The 22,492-nt window shown below is 46.2% G+C and overlaps 1 protein-coding gene across 1 annotated transcript; it reads left to right on the top strand.

The window, feature by feature from the left end:
- The first annotated feature begins 1,232 nt into the window (after positions 1 to 1,232).
- LOC134099864 (sialate:O-sulfotransferase 1) lies at positions 1,233 to 21,135 on the top strand. Its single transcript, XM_062552889.1, has 9 exons — positions 1,233 to 1,531; positions 11,075 to 11,878; positions 12,601 to 12,715; positions 15,102 to 15,286; positions 16,783 to 16,904; positions 17,869 to 18,040; positions 18,553 to 18,717; positions 19,088 to 19,288; positions 20,053 to 21,135. Exons 2-9 carry the CDS (start codon positions 11,455 to 11,457, stop codon positions 20,403 to 20,405), a joined length of 1,737 nt encoding a protein of 578 aa, XP_062408873.1. The 5' UTR covers positions 1,233 to 1,531; positions 11,075 to 11,454; the 3' UTR covers positions 20,406 to 21,135.
- Positions 21,136 to 22,492: the final 1,357 nt, after the last annotated feature.

Raw genomic sequence — 22,492 nt, 5'->3', positions numbered from 1 at the left:
AGTGCTAGTCATAAGATGTCATGTGATGTCATGTGATGTCATGTGATGTCGCAATGTTAAGTCTATGGGGACATTTTAATCGTTTTTAATTCATAGTTCAAAAAGTATAAAAGTTACAATACAATACAAATACATAGCTGAAGTCACAAGTAAGACCTACGCAGCAAAGTTTGAATAAAGTTTCTACGTTAAACGGTTGAAGCTGAATTAGACTCACAAACTCCGTTAGAAGAAGAATAATAAGAAGATATCGGATAACAGTAGAGTGCATTTTCATGCACTCTAATAATGCTAAAGTTCCACGAGGGCTCATAAGGCAAAATTACGCAGACCGTTAAGAATAAAAAGAATGCACAAAAATGCTTAACATGTTTTTTTGTTAGTGTAACAGAGGCTGGGCCAGTGTGTGCTTTGAGCTGGCCTGAGATAAACGTCAAAGGCAATGTTAACCAAACATTCTGATGTCAGTTTGGACAAAATTACAATACAGCAAGCAACCCTGTCTAACAACAACCTCAGTATGAATTTGCAATCACAGTCAGCCAAAAATGTGTGTTTGATCACATCAGATAGGCGACCCTGTCCAAATCAAATGTCCTGTTCTGTTTGACAGGAGATTTGGGGCGTAGCCTACTGAGATCATAGCAGGCAATCTAGCATTTAACTTCAGACCAATTGGAGTTGGCTCTGTGAATCTCCCTATAGTGGAATGTATTCCAAAATGCATATTCCCTGCAGTATCATCAAACTCCTCTTTTTATCGCCTCTTGAAAATTGTATGGCTCTCGATTGGCTGAGACGGCTGGTCTTATGGGTGTGTGAGGTGCACAGCCATAGCCTGCAGAAAATCAAAGCTTCATCGATGCATTTACTTGTAGCCTACTCAAAGCGCATCAACTCATAAAGCTCGATGTCTTCTGACTCAGCCAAGGTAAAAAGCGAAGATGGGACACAAAGGAAACCTTGTCTCATGTTCTTTGTTGTTCATGAGGTTACCAATAAGGTAGGATATGCCATGTAAAATGTGTAAATAAAAGTTCAATAAGATACAACCTGAAAAAAAGACAACGTCTTCTCACTCTCCATCCATTCGTCTGTTGGAAGAGGAGCCGAGGGTCAACACCATACTGCCTGCTTCGAGTGTTTCCTGACCAGCAAGCATGCGCAGTAATGTCCTTCTCTCTGACTTAAAAACAGCTGGGTTCGTAGGATTCTAACGAGAGAGCAACGTGGGACTGCTAAATGAAAGGGGGCACAGTGCGGATTTAGAAGTACGGATTACGGCTGTTCTAATGGCTTCACTGCTATGCGAAATAAGAAAATGAAAGAGGATTTATGGCATACATCAAGAGCCTGAGAGAGATCGGCGAGAGAGAAAAGAGATAGCGCGCTAGCTTGGCAGGGATGCAATAAGAGCACAGTGGAAACAGACGAATAGATACGACCATATAGCCTAGGCTACTGTTTAGTCTACATCCTCAATACTTGTCACCTCTTCTTCTTTACACTGGCATGGAACGTTCCTGTGAAGGTAAGGACACGCGCAGTGTTATTAAGCAGTGAATAGAACCTCTAGTTACAGTCGCCTTCATGTAAACTCAAAGTAACCTCTAGGATAATCTGTTTCAGTTCAACTTTAGATGAAGGGTTTCGTGCAGAACTGGTGAAACGCTATTTTAATGAAAACAATCTGAGGAAAAATGTCACGTAGGCTAAGGCAGCATTCAGATATCTTAATAGCAAGGCATTATAGAATTGGCAATATTCCACCTCTGGCTCTAAGTTAGCGCTTCACTTTCTTTTCCATTTGGATTAGTCTATTGTGAATTCACAGCGAATACATAGGCTAAAACGGACTGAAAAACGCATGCAATGTCTGTTCACCAATAACACCAGAAGGGATGGGATATTTTATTAAGGAATGTATTAAATTCTAAATACCGTTCCCAAATGTGTCAAATGTGGTGGTTTAAAATGATCACATGGGATGAGTAATGGTAGTCATCACTGTCTCAGATGATAGATGTCGAAAATGCATTTCCAAGAGAGTAGTTTCCACTTCTACTGTCGAATTCAACTGCTGGTTGAGACAAAATTGATTAGTTTGCTTTACAATTAATGTTCGATATTTTTTTGTGTGCACCCTTTGTGTCCCTTGTTTTCCCAACGTTTTTGGTATTTTTGGTCTGGTTTGATGGCAGGCCTATGTCCTATACTTTACTCAGTCATAGCCTATTCTATAGGCTACTGTGTGTTGTCCGTAGCTGTGTAGTATCAGGACGGTCACTGGAACAGAACTCGAGCAGTGTTTCTTCAGGTTGTTTTTCAACAAACAGACATCCTATAGCCAATTAGATGTGGTATGGTAGCCTACCATTGACAGTAGCCTATTGTGCAATCAAACATACTGTATTAAGGTTAGCATTAAAGTATACTGTTTGAAATTAGATATGCCCGTTATATCTTGCAGTTTATAGAATAATTAAAAAATGGGAAACGGGGAAAATCCAGTAGCTGTATGTGTGATGCTGCCTTGGCAGATATCACTGTCTAAGGTTTGAGTCTTTTGAGTCACTTGTTGATGATAACTTTGAATAACTGGTGCATGTCCCTTTGTAGGAGTAATTGTAATGCAGGCGTGTTTTCCCTCGTCCCTCCATTGCCTACCCATCCTCAATGACCCAGACCTATCAAACGCATGGAACATCGAGCACACCGGGTCATCGCTGCAGAGAGCAGTGGGCATGATGCTTTAGCACTCCGTTTAGTATGAGTGTGTCTCACTGCAGGTCAACAGACCACCTCAGCTCCACTCTTCTTCAAATGTGATGAGTCTGTAGCAGAAGGGGGCATTAACAAGTCAGAGCTGATTAATGTCACCAAAGCGGAGGAGTGTGCTTGTCCGTGGGTTGTTTTGACACCTTGTTGCTAATGGCGCCACAAATATTTGGGATGAAATATTTATTTGCAACAATCAGTTCACACTGACTCCGTGCAGTCAGTGAGTTATTACGTGAATCCACAGTTTTTGACTGAAATCTTAGCCTTGCACTTTGTTTGCCTCGGAGACATTATCAAATGAATAATTAACAAAAAAGAGGCTGAGTTATGTTGTTTCTTCATTTATACTGTATGTTTGATTCCCCTCTTGCATTTTATAACTAATTCAACACAAAACATGGTTGTTAAGTATACTACAGTGCCTATTACTGTGGTGCCTAGAACACAAACGCGTGCGCATACAAACAGGCACACTCTCTCTCTCTCTCTCTCTCTCTCTCTTTCTCACACACACACACACACACACACACACACACACACACATTGTGTGTGGAAAGGTGAACTCCTGAACATCTTTACAATGTTAATTCAAATACAAATGTTCGAATAATCTAAGTATTCTGTATAGTTTTCTGATTTTGTTAAATTCTAAATATTGGTTGGTGCATTGCACCCACACCGATAAATATTTTCTGAACATTACACCAGCACAGAACATGGCACCAATTTGCAGGGTTTACATTCTGTTTACCCCATCCTATAATATATTACATTGCATAATATGATTATGTGCCTCACACTTCACACACTGCAGCACACAGCAGAGATTATTAGTGTGTCTATGGGTCTCTCAGTTAATAGTTTCTTGAAATACAGTAGAAATCTGCACAAGAAATGCTCTGTGGGTGTGCCAACAAATGCCTTTTGTATAACAAAATCTACCCTTTGATTGAAAATATGAGGTATGAGTTGGTATTTTTATTGTTGTATGTAAGTGAAATTAGAATAAAATCAATTAAAAGCTTTAGGGCTGTTAAGGTAAAACTGTAGTACTATTTAGAAAACTTACATTTGGTGAAATTCCTTCAACATTCAGACATGTTGATATGATTGATACAGCCTCTTTGAATCTTCCATGTTCAAGGAAAAAATATTTAAAAATCCATTCTAGCTGCTTCTTGATCAGAAATGTTCCCTAACCATCAGTTATAGTGTTCATATACAAGGCTCTCTGTAGAGTCGAGACTGATAGAGGTCACCTACAGCTGTAATCCTCTACAGGAGGAAGATGATAGACGACCTGGGTTCAAGTCACTCAGCACAATTATCACTTTCATTGCAAAGCGTTTTTGATAATACAGACATGTTCCACTGAACGTGAATGAAGAGTTTGTTCAGGGCTTCAGTCTTTACGGCTTGTGAGTGAACAAAGTAGGAACTCAACAGTATTTCATGATGCCGAAAATGGTGGATTTCCATAGTGCCTCTGAGTGAGACAGAAGGCAGTTTAATCCAGTGGACATCATTTAACATGACTCTACTTGTCAGAGGACAAATCAATGGAGAAGGGTTATGCTTCTGCTCTGATGTAAGCCACTGGCTAGTCTGCCTACAGGGAGGGAAGCCTGGCAGCATTCTCTTGAAATATCACTGCCAATACCAGTGTTGAACTCAGTCAGTTGATGCCATGGAAACCAGTAGAAATGGCACCTATAAGTACAAATAACACACAGACAATTTCAATAATAAGTGCTTCAAATTCTTACAATGAATGAGAAAGTGTGTTCCTCAGAAGATTTTATTCATAGGTTTTCTTGTACAAATGTTACTATCTATAAGACTACATTTATCTTATTATCTTGGGCTAGATCATGTTCTTGGGCCAAGCACTGCTATTCTGTCTTTAATGTATAGCACAATTTAAGCTCATTGAACATTAGTATTTCTACTGCACGAGAGGCGTGCTCTCTCGGAGGAGGGGCGGGACTGTCGAGCTCGTTCAAATCATTACTCCGTACGCTTGGATAATCCTTCAACCAATCAGACCAACGATCCAGTGCATCTTTTGGATAAGCTAGTTTGTGATTGAAGCCAAAGGTGCAGGGAACAGAGGAGATAGATGTGCCGGTTTCCAACCTGAGCTGCCAGGGAAAATCCAAGTTTGTTGGCAGGTCAGGCAGGGTTCATATAGGCTAGAAATGCACAAGAAAGGCTAAAGGTGATTAGTGTTGCTGGGCAACCAGATAACTGGTACCAGGGGTTCTAATTGGACTATCATGAACATTTGCTTACTAATAATTCTTGTCTAACAACACTTCTCATGTTAGCATTTTTTTGGAAGTTGGGATTCCTCTGGTCAGGTCCTCTAAGTTAGCAGTCATTATGAACAGAGCATCTTTAACACCTCCATGCATGGAACAGGACACAGGGACAGAAAGTAAACAATTGGCAAACTGGAAGGAACACAAGGAGCAGTTTGTATGTTGTATGAAAGTACAGGCAAAGAAACAGGACAAGACAGAATTCTCACAGTGCCAGAACAAAACAAGTGACAAAAAGCCCTATAGATCTGATAACTGACGTACGTTTAAGATATAAGATTGGATTATAAATTCATTTTCTGTTCCAATAGCAATGTAATGACCTTGGACTTTCCCTTCTCCATTCTTTGTGAGAATACAAGGACACCCCACTATTATAGTCGTTGCATGCCAATGCTGACAGAATTCCACAACCTCAGTCACACTTAAGACTGGTCACTATATCTCACTCCTCTAAACTCCTCTATTGGTTTACTTCATAAATCTAACACGCAAGTTTGCTCAGACAGAACATTTCACCAAATATATACTGTTAGCCTGTACATTTTGGAAAGAGGCTAAAGCTGCTTTCTGGAATACATCTTGGAACAGGAGGCTTGTTCATTCTTATGAAGCACAACATCAATGGTTGTGCATAACAGTTCTGCACAAATAAAACTATTCATAAATTCACTATTCACTACTACAAAATTATTCATCTTACACAATGTTTTGGGTTCTTTCTTGGTCAATGCTACATCTTTTCACAAAATGTTGTGGAACTTGTTTAGTTAACAAGCAATCAATCATACAACAAACAAATAAAAAAAAAACTAATTGACATGATGAAAAGATAGCTCCTTGGTGGAGGAGCTGTACTAGATCTGTTTAGCAGGGGTGCTTTACTGAGTTCCACTGCAGTTTATATGTACTGTATCTCCTGCATCATTGTAATCTCCACCATGTGTCAAGTCCAGGGCTTTTAAAATAATTGCTATGAGATGTCTCTGCCTCCTCACCCATTTCCTCTATTAAGTAGGAATACCACAAATGTAACGTGTGTGTGTGTGTGTGTGTGTGTGTGTGTGTGTGTGTGTGTGTGTGTGTGTGTGTGTGTGTGTGTGTGTGTGTGTGTGTGTGTGTGTGTGTGTGTGTGTGTGTGTGTGTGTGTGAGAGAGAAAATGTTGATGTCAAATTTGACAAACAACAAAAAACAGGTTCTGTGAAAAGCCTAGCTTTATTCCATACAGTGCTTATTTACTGTAGCTGTTTGCAAGGAAATCTATAATCGCTTAAGGTTTCCTCAACACACACACACACACACACACACACACACACACACACACACACACACACACACACACACACACACACACACAATGACTCAAACATGCATTTCCAGGAGGTATCAAATGTCAGCAGTACAGCATGGTCATGTTTCTATCCTCTCCTCCCTGGTCCCACCCTCCTCTTCCATCCTCTGTCATCTTTCTCATGCACACTTACATTTCATTTTAGTGGTCAATAAAGTAGCATCCACAGACTGCTTGTTTGCGATCATTTTGCCAGAACTTTATTGAACATTTTGTTGTTATAGTGGCTTTGTTTATGGTACCACTGTAAATCTGCAAATGCAAATGCAACACAGAGCTTAAATTACCATGGACTGTCCATTTCCCAACAAAAATTTAATGTAGCACTTAGCCTGACACCCTTTTCATTTCTGTGCAGTGTAAGCGTTGACTTTGGGAAGTGACTGCTGCTTGTCACGCATGAAGTAACCTTAACAGTAGAATGCTTTCCTGCATTAGAACGTGGATAAATGTTTGCCCTCAGGGCATGTCACAGTTTAAATGGCTTACTGTACTCTTCAGTTAAGTAGTGTATAATTAAGATAAACTGGGTCTATTGTGAGAAGAACCTCTGTCTTTCCTTACAAATGGATCCCTATCTGATTATTATTTAGATGTGCACATCACATTGAAAGGTGGGAGATAGGACGTCTGTCTTCTTAATCAGGTGGAAGCAGACAAGGAAACCTAATGGCCCTTAGTGTAGTAATGTTTTGTGCATTTTTACTTCTACTGTAAATGTAGCACAAGCTTCTTATGGTATAGAAAATAAAATCATACACATCTCCTCATTATGGAGAAACAAGACACATTTAGAATGAGCTGTGGTTAGGCAAATACTGTACCTGAAATAGAAATCCATCATTTCAGATGAATGTCACATTGATCAGCAGGCTGACGTCCATTAGGAGAGCAAGGGAAATGCGTTGGGTTAGAGGTCTTATGGCAGCAGGGGCTCCATGCCAGGTAATGAGTCCATCTAGCTCTAGAGCTGCCTACTCGCTGAGGGCTGGACAACTGCTTGCATTCAGCAAATGACAAATCCAGAATAAACCAATCAGCTGCTGTGTTGGAGTTAACATCAGTGAGAAATTGCTGCATATTTATTGAAGGTCACCAGTCAGGGAAGATGTCTACTTGGGAATCCTGTGAGAAAAAAGTCAAACAAACCAGTATTCTGGGATGAATGATCACCGAGGGCCTGAATATGACCTTCTGGTGGAGGAATTTTCCTGTTCACCTCCCAGGGCTGTCATGAGTGATGGGACGCTTTAATCTCCCCAAAGCTCACTCGGCTTCATTTGTACCCTCACTTCCCATCTTTTAAATAGAAATCCCTAGGTTTGCTTCTCAGGTGTGTGTGTGCGTGCGTGTGTGTGTGTGTGTGGGCCAGAGAGAAGGAGAACTTTAGAACAGCATGACTCCTTTCTTCTGTTCCTCACTCCTGGCACAGCTGAGGGGCAGAGTACCGCGCACAGCTCCAGTAGAGAAGACAGACTAAAGCTCAGCATCTCATCCTGAAACAAGACGGAATATTCTGCAAATGTTTCTGTGTTCGTCTGTAACTAGTTTATGCGGTCACTTTATTACAAATGAAATCAGGGAAGTTCAGTACCATTATATGATTATTTACTATTCAGAGTCAAAAGCATTCAAGATATCCAAGAAATGATGGATTAATCTCTCTTGACCTTACACAATGTGAAAACTGAACCATTGTGACTTTGAAAGAGAGTGAACTCTGAAAATATATCATCATATTACTTTGCTGAGAGATAGAATGTCTGTCCGACCAGTTCAGCAATCCACTCTACAATACATTTTGAAATGGCATACAATAAATAAAAAAAAGCTGAACAAATGCTATACGGGACACAAATACTGCATGTGGACAGCTACTAAATAAATGTAGAGAAAGACTGCACAAATTAAGGATTAGATTGAGGATCCAGGCATCTGAGAGGGAATAAACTAGTGGTTGCATGCACCGGAGCATGCATGCTGATGGGGAGCCAGCTCCTCACAGAAAAAGATCTGTAGCATTGAGAGTATCAGTGAAATCAACCGCATAAACCAGAACCAGACATAGGTCTTAGGTTTTGGCTCATTATGTCTACAAGACTCTTTTGGTCTGACTCCGATGCCACAATAAAGCTTATCTGACACTGTAACTGTAATAACACTGATTTGTTTATTTTTTATGCATTATATTTTTATACATCTATATTTTCATACATTTGTGTGTCAGCACTTTTTGCATGTTTTCCTTTTTCTTATCAGCAAGTACTGTATCTTAGTAAATGGGATATATGTTGCTGAGAGGCTGGAGATTGTACCTTAGATTTCACATGTGTGGGCTTTCCTCAGAAGCAAGGACAGCTGGTGAAAGACACAAGTGTGTTATTCACATTCCCCTCCTTTATCTATTCATTAAGTGTTTTCCTTGACCGGGAGGATCGGCTCTTGAAAAGGAGTCCGCGCTTGGCTCAGCCTTGACCCATTCTCAGCTTCAGAAGAGTGCTGCTTCACTCAGTCGCTTGTCCCTCACTCATCTTTCACCATGATTAACATTCATGTTTTTAACATGACATTTGTGTTGTTCTTACAGCTAAGTGCTTGTTTTGTTTGAGTGGTTATTTGCTCTCTGCCACTTTTGCCATCATTGCTCTTCACTCAGGGTAATTTTGAAAAGAAAAAAACAAAACAAACAAACAATATGTAAAATTTGAATGTTCATTAAACTGCCATCATCTACTGTGGTTACCCAAGGTGAGGCTTTTTTGTTTCACGGCTATATCACAGTTGATGTATTCAGTCCCACTAGTGGAGCAGTTTACATGTGTGTGTCATCCACTGAAAAAAGCGTGCGGCGCTCTCCATCAATCATGGGTGAAGCCTCCAATCTGATTGACATTCTCAGCAGATGCTCAGCTGTGTGGTAGTTGCCCATGGTTTTGGCAAGAATGCCCATACATGCTCAGTCTTTTGTGTGCTGCTCTGGGCCTTCAGCCAAATGCTGGTGTGAGGGGTGTGGAGAGTGAGAAAGGGGTTTACACTGGGGGAAACTGCCATGCCTACAGGGGCAGCACCATTAGCAGGAGCCACAGCAGTAAAGCATTTGTCCCATGGAGATATTCCTTCTGGCACTGGCACATTTTGGTTTCCAGCGTGAGAAGTTAAATGTGGCTGTACTCTGTTATCTAACCGTAACTGACAGTATTCTTGAGGTAGAGGATGTGTATCGTTTGCAGGCTTTAAAGGTGCCCCAAATTGAGTTCATATTTGTATTCAAGGGGCCAGGCAGGCAGTTTAGCACTTAAAAAAGAAAATCAGTACACCTCTATGGTCTGATCCTGCTCCTCCGGTGAGGGCTCCTAAGCCCACAGTATTTTTCAGATGGATAAAAAGAGAGAAATGTGGGGCAGGAAAACATGCTTCATCTTCATCTGAGCGCAGCGCCGTTTGATTGGCAGCGTGAGAGCGCACCAGGAGACGTCCCGCCCACCTCCCTCCCAGGTTTAATTAGGCTCTTTACAGGGTTTGTTTTTGTGACTCTTTTCCAGGCCTCACATCAGAATTCTCATCAGAGCCCAACTAATGATGGATCTTTTTCTCTCTTTTTTTTCTCTTCTCCTTAGCACAATTGAAACAAGCTGAGTTGCACCTAGCGCGAGCTTACCCAATTAGCAAGAAAAAAAGGACAAACTAGACATTTCTGTTTCAGGCCTGATGTGCACAATGCTTCGGTGCCGTCATGGCCATATGGCTTGTGCTGACAGACACGCTGATCTTTATTGGAAATGATGGCGCTGATATTAGGGAACCGCATCAGGCATTTATAAGGTGATTTACGGCGGGAGATGTTATCAGGCAATGCTTTATGGTTTGATGTGGAATCAGGACAGGCATTTCTGTGCGTTGTAATGCTTGATGATGCAGGCCTGTGTGATCTTAACCCTGTGTGGGAAGATAAGGGAGGTGTTGCTGCCATAAATAAGAACCTCTCTGTTCCTTGCCTCGCTCTCACTCCAGAGAGGAGCAGCTGAGGCAGTAGCTCACAAAGGCACCATCTCTCTCTCTCTCTCTCTCTCTCTTGCTCATTCACTCACTCACTCACTCGCGCGCGCACACACACACACACTGACACAGACACACACGCACACGCACACACGCACACACGCACACACGCACACAGACACACACACACACAGACACACACACACACACACACACACACACACACACACACACACACACACACACACACACACACTCTGACACAGACACACAGGCACTCACACACACACACACACACACACACACACACACACACACACTCCCTGTTCCTCTCACTTTGGATCTCACTCATTCTTCAGCTCTTCAAATCCCTCTCACTCTTCCCCTCACTGACCCATTCTCTTATTCAGCCTCTACCTTTGTTCGTGTCTCTCTCTTTTGCTCTCTCTCTAGACACACACACACACACACACACACACACACTAATGGAGACATACAGCAAAAAAGCAGACCCGTCATATTTCTCTCTTATACTTGTGCTTTTTTCTGTTTTATCACCATAGATAAAATGAAGAAGGATTAGCCTTGACTTGAATCCCACGTTTATGACTGTGCTCTCTGCAGGTTCACTCTGGGCTCCCTCCGTCTGGAACCCCAGGACACAGGCACTGGAGACCGGCCACACAACACAGTGATGCTGACCAGCTGCCCGGCCTTGGATCCCTTCACTGGTCGAGACGCCTGAGGACAGGCCCTGCCGGACGCCGCAGAGTGGTGGACTGTCCATCTCTCAAGCTGTAATCACAGTGGACAAGGCATCTGAAACACAATGGTCCTGCTGTTGGTTTCATTTTAGCGAGACTGGTTTGGGAAAGCACTGCTGAAAGACCGCCAGTAGGTGATGCAGCAAGTCCTATCCTCCATCTTCCCATTGGTCCTCTTGGTTGTTAGGGAGACGTTGAGCTCCGGTTGTTAGGGACGCTGAGCGGCGAGTGGGCGTGGTCATGGCGAAGCCGTTCTACCGGCTGCAGCGCTTCCTGCGGCGGACGCAGCTGCTCCTCCTCTTCCTGGGCGTGGCCTACATCATGGCGGGCAGCGTGCTGCTGCTGCAGCGGGCGGCTCTGGTGGTCTCCCAGCGGGGGCTGTCCCTCACCTCCAGCTTCCTGCCCCTGCCCTCTCTGCCAGCCCCGCCGCGGGTGCTGAGTGGCACGCCAGTGGTGCGAGCGGGCCCAGTGGGCGCCAGGCTGCCAGGGAGTCCAGGGCGCTATCATGCTAGCCAGTCGGACGACCGCGCTGGCCCACAGTGGCTGCTGTCCAGGAACCAGGAGATCCGACAGCTGCGGCGCCGGTGGTTCCACAGCCTCATGTCGGAACAGGACATGACCAGAGCAGACCCGGTCACAGCCAGGAGGAAGGTTCCACACAAAGGTACTGTAGGAACTGTGTAATCCACTTTCATTTCCAGACTCTTTCCAGATTTATATATTGATCTTGAAAATGTTTTGTTTTAGTACTTGGGTGTAGCCACCATTTAGTTATGGTGAATGGGGACATCACTACAGCAACAGTTGATAAAGACATTTGCAGGCTTAGAATTGCCGTCATTACACTATTTGAGTATCTGAAAACACTGTCAGCTTTTGTTTGGTAAATTGACTGCTGAATTGATTTTAAATGCAATATGTTAAGGTTGAGGCTAAACAATTTACATAATTTTTTTATTTACTTTCATCATGCTCTAACCCAAATGGCCAGCAACAGGATGATGTATCGTGGAAAAAAATGTTGTTAAATCATGTGTTTTGTAAAATGTCATAAGATACTGTCATTGTAGTAGGGTGCAGTTAATAGGTGATGATAATGATCTTTCTCTCCATGTTATGTATTTTCTATAGACTCATAAATTATGCACTGACGGCAAAGCACTTTAAATGTCACTGTACCTCTGACAATGGCAATAAAGACCTATTCCATATTAAAAGAAAAAATAAGTCATAGCAATTTTATAGCGATTTTGACTTAATGTATCTTCAAAACCATGTACTGAAATTCAGGAAACACTGTTTGCAAGCCCTCACTCCTCTCTCTGCCTCAGTTTGCCATAACAGGTGAATTCTCCGTTTTGTTTGTCTGGCTCTAATTTGAAACAGGTACATACATTGGCTGCTTCCTGGATGATGCCAAGGACCGGGCCTTGAAAGGGACCGTTTTTTATGACTTCCGCAGAATGACCAGCAGCTTGTGCCAGGACACCTGCTCAGAGAGGTGAGGCGTCCTGTGACTGCTCCTGCTGTCTGCCCAGCACACTCCTCCCACTGTGGCCGTGCACCGAGATGGCCGCCATAGGCAGATGGGCTTCCGTCTCAATAGACATCCAGTCCGTTCTTGACTTAAATCAGAGAATAATGAGACAGAGCCTGTTAGGATGGGGGAGAGAATGTGCTGTGTGTTTGCAGTGTAATGCTGAGTGCCAGCTGGCAAGATCCAAGGTTGGGGACTTGGAGACTAGCCAAATCACCACAGCCAAGTCTTCTTTCTTTAAAAGCAGATGTGTGGCTCTCTGACTAACCGTGACTACTGTGTGTGTGTGTGTGCGTGTGTGTGTGTGTGTGTGTGTGTGTGTGTGTGTGTGTGTGTGTGTGTGTGTGTGTGTGTGTGTGTGTGTGTGTGCGTGTGTGTGTGTGATCAGCTGCGATCCACCTGTTCAGGCTATTTCTTCTGTGCTAATTGACCACCGTTTGAAAACGGAGGTTAAACAACTACCCCTTTAATTAACCCCTGATGCTCTGTCTTTTATTCATTAGTGCGTCATCCTCTAAAACAGTCACCGCCATGAAAGCTCAGCCCAGCGGGATGCCTCAGATGGCATGAGTCCAGCTAAAGCTATAGCCATTTCTTTAAGGCAATGAACTGGTTTTTCTCCTAAAGGATCACCATGCAGAGGCACGAGCTGACATTTATTCTAATCTCTGTCTGGAGAATAAACATCTGAGAGGAGGAGCGTGACCCAGACAGCAGGGCTAGTCATTCAGCATCAGTCATATCTACAAAGCCACCGTGGACTCTGCCAATTCCAAGGTCCTTCCTTTCACGGATGTGCTCTGCTGCCAAATGACTCAGAATCATCACGGCGAGCTTTTTCTGCTTTGGATGCTCAGTAGTGGAGACTGCGAGAGTAGAGTGTAATGACCTCCCCCCCAGCCCCCCACCCACACACACACACACACACACACACACACACACACACTCCCAGCTCCTCTACTGCTCTTCTGAGACCCAGGTTCTCAACCCGCGGTGTTGTGAATGCCATGCAGGGAACATCAGAGATTTGCATGAAGGAGGGAAAATGGCTTACTTGCATGGTTGCCATGGAAACATTCAGATACTACATCCTTATCCTTGTGAAGATCTGGAGCTGTGAGGCTGTTAATGGGGTGACAGAACAACAAGTGGCTTTGGATGAACACCAAAAGCAGGAGCACAAAATCATATTCCAGTCTACAGTAATGACTCGGAAGTAACAGATGAGCGTATATTGTGTTCCTCGGAAAGTCTGTCATAAAAAAGAAATATTGGTGATGTTTTAATAATCAGCCAACCTAGTCATTCTATGGTCTTTATTGTGGGCCCTGTCCTGAACACTAAAATCCTCCTCCAGCACTGACAGCAGTAAGGGGCTCTGGGCCTGGAGGGGCAGGACTATGGAGCTTTTGTATGGCTGCTGTCTCCCACTGCCATGTGTGCTGTAGATTCTGCTCCAGCGTGGTCACGTGGGCCGAGTGGGGAATGTGAGCACCAGAGCGGTGGCTCGGCTCAGTTCAGCTGGGTTCACATGAGGGAGCCCAGATCAGGCGCGCAGGAGAGTGTGGGAACCTTTGGACGCTCACTTTGTCTGTGCGCGGCTGGAACAGCTGGAACGCGGCCCATGTGCCGTCCCCACGGCCGCCGCGGCGGAGGCTGCAGCTGTGTCCACTCCGCCGCTGACCAGGCTGGCCGCCTCGCTCGCTAAAACTGTCTCTTTCACTCACCGCACAGGTGTCCAAGTCCAGCCCCCTCCCCCTCGCGCTTTCCCCCCCTCTCTCTTTCGCTGTCACCAGCCCTCCAGGTGGCTTGGCTGGAAGGACACTCTGCTCATTCATTTGATGGCTCAACTGCCATGCCAACACCGCTAGCCTGGCGCGGCCCGTCAGCCACCGGCTCTGACATCCAGACAGATATGTGTTTCCCCCTTGAGCTGGACACACAGTGACCTCTGTGGGCGTGAGTTCAGCCCCAGGCAAAGAAAGGCAGGTGGTGGGGGGTAGTGGGGGTAGTGGGGGTAGTAGTTGGGTAGTGAGGGAGAGCAGGGTCAGATACAGAGAGAAGAGGGACTGACCTCCAGCTGACCCTTAGCTCAGCTCGGCCAGAGTGAGGCTCCCATCAGACACACCTAACAGCACTGCCACTGAACAGATGGGCTTGGGACATGTACAGGGAGACTGTGTGTGTGTGTGTTAGTCATCCAACAGAATTGCTGTGTTTGGATATTTGACAGCTTATAGCTGACATTCAAGTATTTCAGTCCATAATTAACAATAATGATAATACTAATAATGAAATAGTAATAAGATGGTAATGAGAGTCATGTTGTGTGTCAACATTTCTCAACTAGTGGATACCAGTTTGCGGGACTGGAGTATGGCTCGGAGTGTTACTGTGGCAACCGCATCGCCGGCCCACGCATGAGGGAGGAGGAGTGCAACCTGGACTGCAAGGGCGAGAAGGGCTCCATCTGCGGGGGCGTGGCCCGTCTGTCCATCTACAAGGTGGAGGAACTACTTCCGGGTCAGAGGAGATGTGAGTATGATGAGGACGATCCTTTTATAGCTCTATGACACACGCTGTATGAATATGCAAACACACCCAGACCCCTTCATTCACACTCGCCACATATGCACATATGCCTATAAAAATACACATACATATACACCTACACATAAATACAAACGAAAACATACCTTGCATCCTCCATATCCCCCCCCCAGCTCTCACACATGTCCTCTAGCCCCTGGAGGCTACTCTCCAGCCTTTGCTGGTTTTACACTCACCAGTCGACACACACCTGCTCTTAGATCACCCGCTCACACACACACACACTTGTCCAGGCATCAGCTCAGCAAACACCTGTTCTGAGGTCAGTGGTGCCCTCACTCCTCTTATTGCCGCCGCCGTGTTTTCCTGGCTGAAGCCCCTTATGCCGCGCTGTGATACCACAGCAGCCAGGCTTGTGCGAGAGCAAAGCGCAGCAGCATTTGTCATGGCGCCTTGACTACAGTGCAGCGGCTCCTTGTGTGTGCCCCGCCTCTCTTTGTCAGCGCAGAGGAAGAGAATGCACAAGCTTTGTTTTGGCCCACTGGAGTCAACAGGGGATAGACTATTGTGTGTGCAGCAGCAAACAAAGGGTTTCTTGCCTTAATGATGGCTGTTGTGAAGTGGGATGGGGGTGAGGGAGGGGGGAGGAGCATGATGAGAGAGTGTGTGTGTGTACGTGTGTGTATGTGTGTGTGTGTGTGTGTGTGTGTGTGTGTGTGTGCGGCTGTGCGCGCATACGTGTGTGAGAGAGAATGAAGTGCTAACACAAACAGGCTTGATGTGGCTGTAATTACGCCTAATCACACAGACTCATGCACAGCAGAGCTGAGAGAGGCATCAGTCAATGAGTCGATTCGCATACATACACGCACACACACACGCTCACACACACATACACTCATGCGCGCGGCACGCACACACACACACACACACACACACACACACACACACACACATATACATATACAAATACACACACTCCAGGATTTGCCTCTCCACTGCCTGTGTGAAACATAAGATGGAGGTAGGGAGGAAGGTTGTTTAGGGTCATTGATCCTGTTGTCTACAACACAACTCAAGTGCTTTATGAAGGTTGAAGGGTAGATTTTGGAGGTCTGGTATTACAGTATAGCTAATATGTGGGAGTGGTGCTACTTTGAGAAATAAATAAATGAATAGGTAAATATAATATTCCCATCACCCAATTTCTTGGCAATTTGATAAAGGCACGGGCTTCCAAAAATACCAGGCTTGTTTGGGTGGAAACTGCATATGAATAATGTATAATGAAATGTGAGTGAACTACGCTTCCCTTTGAACATTTCAGATCCCACATACTGTCACTAAGATACTCTCTCTCTCCCTCTCTCCATCTCTCCTTCTCATTTTCCTTTGCTCTCTCTATCTCTCTTTTTTCTCCCTGTTCCTCTCTCTCCCTGTCACTTGCGTTCTTTCTTGGCTCCCTCCTCCTGTGTTTCCAGACAGGAACGTGCGCTACCGTGGCTGCTTCAGAACTCCGGAGAACATGACGGCCGCCGGGTTTGTGCGCGCCGTCAAGCGCAACCTCACCTCTCAGGCCTGCATGGAAGTCTGCATGGACCAGGTGTGCCCCCGTCTCGCTCACAGCCGTCTCTCCCACTCCTTCACCCCCCCTGTCCTTCATCAACACCTCACCCCCCCCCCCCCCCCAACCAATCAGCCTTTCTACTCTACACACCTACCCCACCCCACCTCGCTCCATTCCACTCATCCAGACCTGCACTCATGCAAGGTGATTTTCATTGATTGTCTGGAGCTCCTTTGTCCCTGTGCAATGGCTTGCTATGCAGACTCCCGATGAAGCTTTTCTTACTGCGCCTGAAAACAATCTGGCTGTTTAAACTTTAATGTGTCCCTAAAGAGAATCAATTGATTCCATAATCAATCCTCTTCGCTACTTTGCTTGTGGTGATTGCTGCTTCGCAGCGGGGGCTGGCATTCCCCCAACGCCCCTCACCCCGCCCCACCCCACCCCACAAGCGTCTGAGATTGCAGCTGCGCTGTTGTCTTTAATGGGGTCTGTCTCTACTGCCATGAAGCACGGTGCCGAAACAAGCAAGTCACGCACCTCTTCTCAAAATGCTCTCAGATAATGAGATCCAAAAATAAATTATTGACATGGGAATGAATTGCCACTGGGCCGCATCATCATGTGTTGATCGGTGTATTGATTTCCATATCTTTTGGGAAATTTGCTAAGGACATCTGCCAGTATTAGCTTTTGCAAAGAAAGTTTTTGTTCAGGCTGATTTGGTGAATTTTCTCCAAGACTGCTGCTGCTGCAGATCGGAATGATGATGGACATTTAAATTTGGGGGACAGGCACTAACTGTGATTAAAAACTGATGATAATGGGAATGACCATTAGTTTGAATCAGATAGGAGGTAGGATTTAGTGCAATACCTACCTGTGATTATTTAATAACCTAACAATCACTGAACTGTGAATGTGATCAGTGCACAGTTCACTTTGGTTGTACTTGGTGATTAGCATTTGAACATGATGTCTCTCCTTGTGTGCTGGTCAGGAGTATCCACTGGCTATCCTCCAGAGGCCGCACTGCTTCTGTGGGTATGCCACTCCAGTCTTCAGCCTCCATGAGCCCGTGGGGGAGGAGCTGTGTGCCCTGGCCAACACCACCATCCCCACGGCCACAGCCAATCATCTCCATTGCCAGGTCTACCAAACGCCCGTGCAGGGTAAGGTCAACAGTGTGTATAGATTAGCGATAATAAGTCATCTATATGGAAATGATGTCCAAATGAAATGTTAACGCGCCTTTTCCCTCCGAGTCTGTGGCTGCAGCGCTGCATACATATGTGGGAAGAGCATACCGCAGATGACAATGTGTAGATTGAAATGGAGAACTTTTAGCTCTTCCCTCCCACTGATATCTTCATGTCATTAGTGGTCTAAACTAGAGAAAATCTACCACTACCCTACAATTATGAAAATCATGTAGGGTAGTAATAATTTAATGAAAACAGTGACAGAATAAAATAAAAATGATTTTATGTTATAACACAGTAAATCAGCTGACCTACTGTAGCAAAGTTCTTAGATTCTCTTATTGATAGTCCTAGATATCTTGATTGTATTGATCTAAACATTTAAAGCAACTGACAGGGCCTGATTCTGTGCTGATGTCCCAGTGTACTGACCTCAGCACAGTCTGAGTGTGAACATCCTCTCTCTTCCCCCCCTCCTCCAGACTCCAGGTGCACGGAGAGGAAGTTCCTGCCAGAGAAGTCCAGTTTACTAGTTGCATTGTCCAGCTTCCCTGGTGCGGGCAACACCTGGGTCCGGCACCTGATTGAGCTGGCCACCGGCTACTACACTGGGAGCTACTATTTTGACGGCACTCTTTACAACCGAGGTAATTCCTTAACTGCCTTAAAGCCAAGAGCCACTTTAGAGGAGGCAGCAAATCAATCACTTGAATTGGCTCCATTCATTATCTTGCCCTGAGAAGAAGACAGAGCTTTTTTGGGGTTGGCTAGCTAGGTAGAAAGTGATAAATGTAGGACTAATTGTCATTGTAACTATTGTAAAATGCTACAAAGCTGGCTTTAGACATTGTAGTTAACTGTTCTGTTTTGTGTGTGTGTGTGTGTGTGTGTGTGTGTGTGTGTGTGTGTGTGTGTGTGTGTGTGTGTGTGTGTGTGTGTGTGTGTGTGTGTGTGTGTGTGTGTGTGTGTGTGTGTGTGTGTGTGTGATGTATGTATGATGTTTCCGACGGTTTGGAGGTTTCAAGGGCGAGAAGGACTACTGGAAGAGTGGCCGCACCATCTGTGTGAAGACCCACGAGAGCGGCAAGCGTGACATCGAGATGTACGACGCGTCCATCCTGCTGATCCGGAACCCGTACCGCTCGCTCATGGCCGAGTTCAACCGCAAGTGCGCCGGACACCTGGGCTACGCCTCGGACCAGCACTGGAAGAGCAAAGGTAGAGAGAGCCCCCCCCCCACACACACACACACACCTCCTCTCATCAGCGCCTCACTGTCAATCTCTGGCACGCTCAATTGATTTGATGTGATTGTCCTTGTGGCTGTCACATGAAGATCATGTCTTTCACGAGGCCTGTGCCGGGTGGCTAATAAATAATCTGCTAGGCTGGAGGAGCCTGCCATAATACGGGCTGATAATCTCCCAGTGCGCCGCTCTGCTGCTTTGGCTGCCTTAATGTTTACCGTCACATCCTGTAATGGTGAGCGCGGAGCGTTTTCCCTGGAGGCGCTGGCGTTCCGATGGCATATCTCCTGTTTTATGGGCTCTTTTGGGAGCCGCTCCCTGACCTGGTCTGTGCATCATACAGTAATTGGGCTCTAATAATAGAATGTCTGCACAACACTAGTTGTGTGAGCAGTGAGTAATATGGAGATAATTACACTTGTTAGGACCATTTCCTGTTGTTCCTCTTCCTATTGTTTCATATCCCTCTTAACGCTTAATTTTTTTTTGCTGCAGTAGGCCTACGTTTGATTCATACAGTGCATTCATATTACACCATCTTGTTTAAGTATGGTAGCTTGAGGCATGAGCTTAAAACATGTAAAAATCTCATAGCTCACCTCATATAAAGACCTCACAGCTCCTGTCTTGTGCCAGCCATCACAGCCACAGAGCTTTGTGTGGTGCCATCGTTGTGTGTGTGATTTGTGTGTGATTTGTGTGTGATTGCTGTGTCTGTCCTCTCCCCTCGTCCAGAGTGGCCGGAGTTTGTGGGCAGCTACGCGTCGTGGTGGGCGTCCCACGTGCTGGACTGGCTGCGCTACGGGCGGCAGGTGCTGGTGGTGCACTACGAGGAGCTGCAGGACGCGCTGGTGCCCCAGCTGCGCGCCCTCGCCCACTTCCTCAACGCCAGCGTCACCGAGGAGCGGCTGCTGTGCGCCGAGAGCAACAAGGACGGCCACTTCAAGCGCTCGGGCGCCCGCCGGCCCACCTTCGACCCCTTCACGCCCGACATGCGGCAGCTCATCGACGGCTACATCGGCGCCGTGGACCAGGCGCTCAGGGAGAGCAACCAGACGGGCCTGCCGCGGGACTACCTGCCCAGGTGATCACGGGAAGCTTCTAGAAGTCTGATCAGCGTCCCGCAGAGGACAAAACTGGCCTTTCCTGAAACCTTTCTTCTTCACCATGACGACCAAGAGGAGACCGACTCCCTCTGTCCGCATCAGAGGACCAGCGTGCGGCTTCACTCATTGCATATTGTGGCCACGCCCTCCTGTAACGCCGCCTTTGGAGGCTTTTCCCATCACTGCCGCTTTAGTTGATTTTGTGTGCCACTTGTTGTTGGACGAGGGCATGGGGCAGGGCTGGCTCTCTGGAGTAGGGCCACGTGGCAGTGCCCGCCACTTAGGATGGTGCTGCAAGATTTACGCAAGATTAAACTGAGCAAACTGACTTTGATGGAATCACAGATAGTGTCTTTTTTGCCATTGTTTGAGATGGAGCAGAAAATTCATTTGAAAGCCCTCTTCCCAATCTCCTCAACTGTAAAATCGGAGGCTTCATCTTTTTTTTTTATAGTTCTTACATAAACCAACACAGTACAATGAAAAGGCTGCCACGACTTGCTGTATTAGTGCTGCGTGGTTGTCACTGACTCCGATGCGCAGGCATCACACCACCGGGAGAGCGGCGGCTCGTTACGACCTTACAGGGCTGCAGAGACGACGAGGAGACGCCCTCACGCTCACCGACTCGGCCCTGGGCGCGGGAGGAGGCTGCAGGAGCCTCGGCTGGACACTGCAGCAGCGCTCTCCCACCGTGCTGGTGACGCCCTGATGGAGGGAGACAGAGAGGAAGGGAGGGAGAGAGAGAGAGAGCAGGAGGGATGGAGGGGCAGGGGATGGGGGCGAGAGAGACATGATGAGGGAGAGGGATCTCCTGCAGTGTAATCTCATTCAACAACCCTCTCTGAAGCCACAGTGTGAGCGAGCGGAGAGAAAGAAGATGAGGAGAGAGGAGAGAGGGGAGGACGGAGGAGTGCAGAGAGGCAGAGCAGAGCCACCAGCATGGGAACGCACAGCAGAGAGCAACAGCACCAGGCTTGGCCAGCTAGACATGTTTCTGACAGCACGTGGGGAAAGGGCCAGCATGGGCTTGGATGGCCCCACAACACACACACACACACACACACACACACACACACACACACACACACACACACACACACACACACTTCCAGTGTACCCAGTGGTGTGGCGCCACCCTCCCCCTCCGCTCCCCTTGCTGCCGTCTCTAATCTGTCCTGAGCTGATTACGCCGGTGCTCAGGCCCAGATGTGACTGGCTTTGACGGCGCCGCTGCCACATTCCCCTCTTCTCCGGTGGCACACTCACACCAGTGTCTCTGCACGGCGTATGGTTCAGTCATGTATTTATTGACAGAGTTTGAATGGGCGCCAGGATGTGGGGTTATCACCATGGACTGCACACCACAACACTGATACTTCACTGTTATCCTTTGGGATGTCCAATAGTTGACAGATTGTACACTACAAGCTTCAATTCCATGAAAACAGAAGTCCACATACTCTCCAAAACCATTCAATTAGTATTTGTTTACCCTGGTGGAGAAGCAGCCATGGAACCGTATTTAGTCACAGGACTGGAACAAAGACGCTAATGATGGTCAGCAGACCTGCGTGAGGAGGAGGAGGAGGAGGAGGAAGGCTGCGCTCCTCTCTCAGAGCTGAATGGGTGCTAATGGCGGCCCTCAGAGAGCAGGCCGCTCCTCTGGCAGATGACTGGCTAAATCAAATGGATGTCATCGCTCTGTCTGTGTAGCAGATCACACCTCCGTAAATACTGTGTGCAAATAGCTGCATCCGTGCGCCTGTGAATGTGTTTGGGCACCTGGGACTTGATGCGCTGCGAGGACTGCAGCAGACACATTGCTTGTGGCCACACTGCCGGTGCTGGGTGTGCATTCTTGTTGCATTTTTAAAGGAACACGGCGGGGGGCTGACTGTCTGACATTTACAGGCTTCAAAAATGTAAAACTGTCATGGAAAAAAAACAAAATCAGTGTTTGGAAAGGGGCAGGTCCCCACAAAGGTTTTGATTGTGAGTGTTGCTTTAATAAAAATTCATGAAGCACACTCAAGTGTCTGAGTCTGTTCAATCACGCCAACCAAAGC

Source organism: Sardina pilchardus, chromosome 13, assembly GCF_963854185.1.
Source record: "Sardina pilchardus chromosome 13, fSarPil1.1, whole genome shotgun sequence".
NCBI classification, from domain to species: Eukaryota; Metazoa; Chordata; class Actinopteri; order Clupeiformes; family Clupeidae; genus Sardina; species Sardina pilchardus.
The sequence above is the reverse complement of the archived record's forward strand: the minus strand, read 5'-3'. Positions and strand labels throughout refer to the sequence as shown.

Excerpts from the sequence above, each read along its gene's own strand:
- LOC134099864 (XM_062552889.1), top strand. The coding sequence starts at position 11,455 with ATGGCGAAGCCGTTCTACCGGCTGCAGCGCTTCCTGCGGCGGACGCAG. Across the intron at positions 18,718-19,087 it reads CGGCACTCTTTACAACCGAG|GTTTCAAGGGCGAGAAGGAC; the intron begins GTAATTCCTTAA and ends GACGGTTTGGAG. Across the intron at positions 19,289-20,052 it reads CCAGCACTGGAAGAGCAAAG|AGTGGCCGGAGTTTGTGGGC; the intron begins GTAGAGAGAGCC and ends CCCCTCGTCCAG.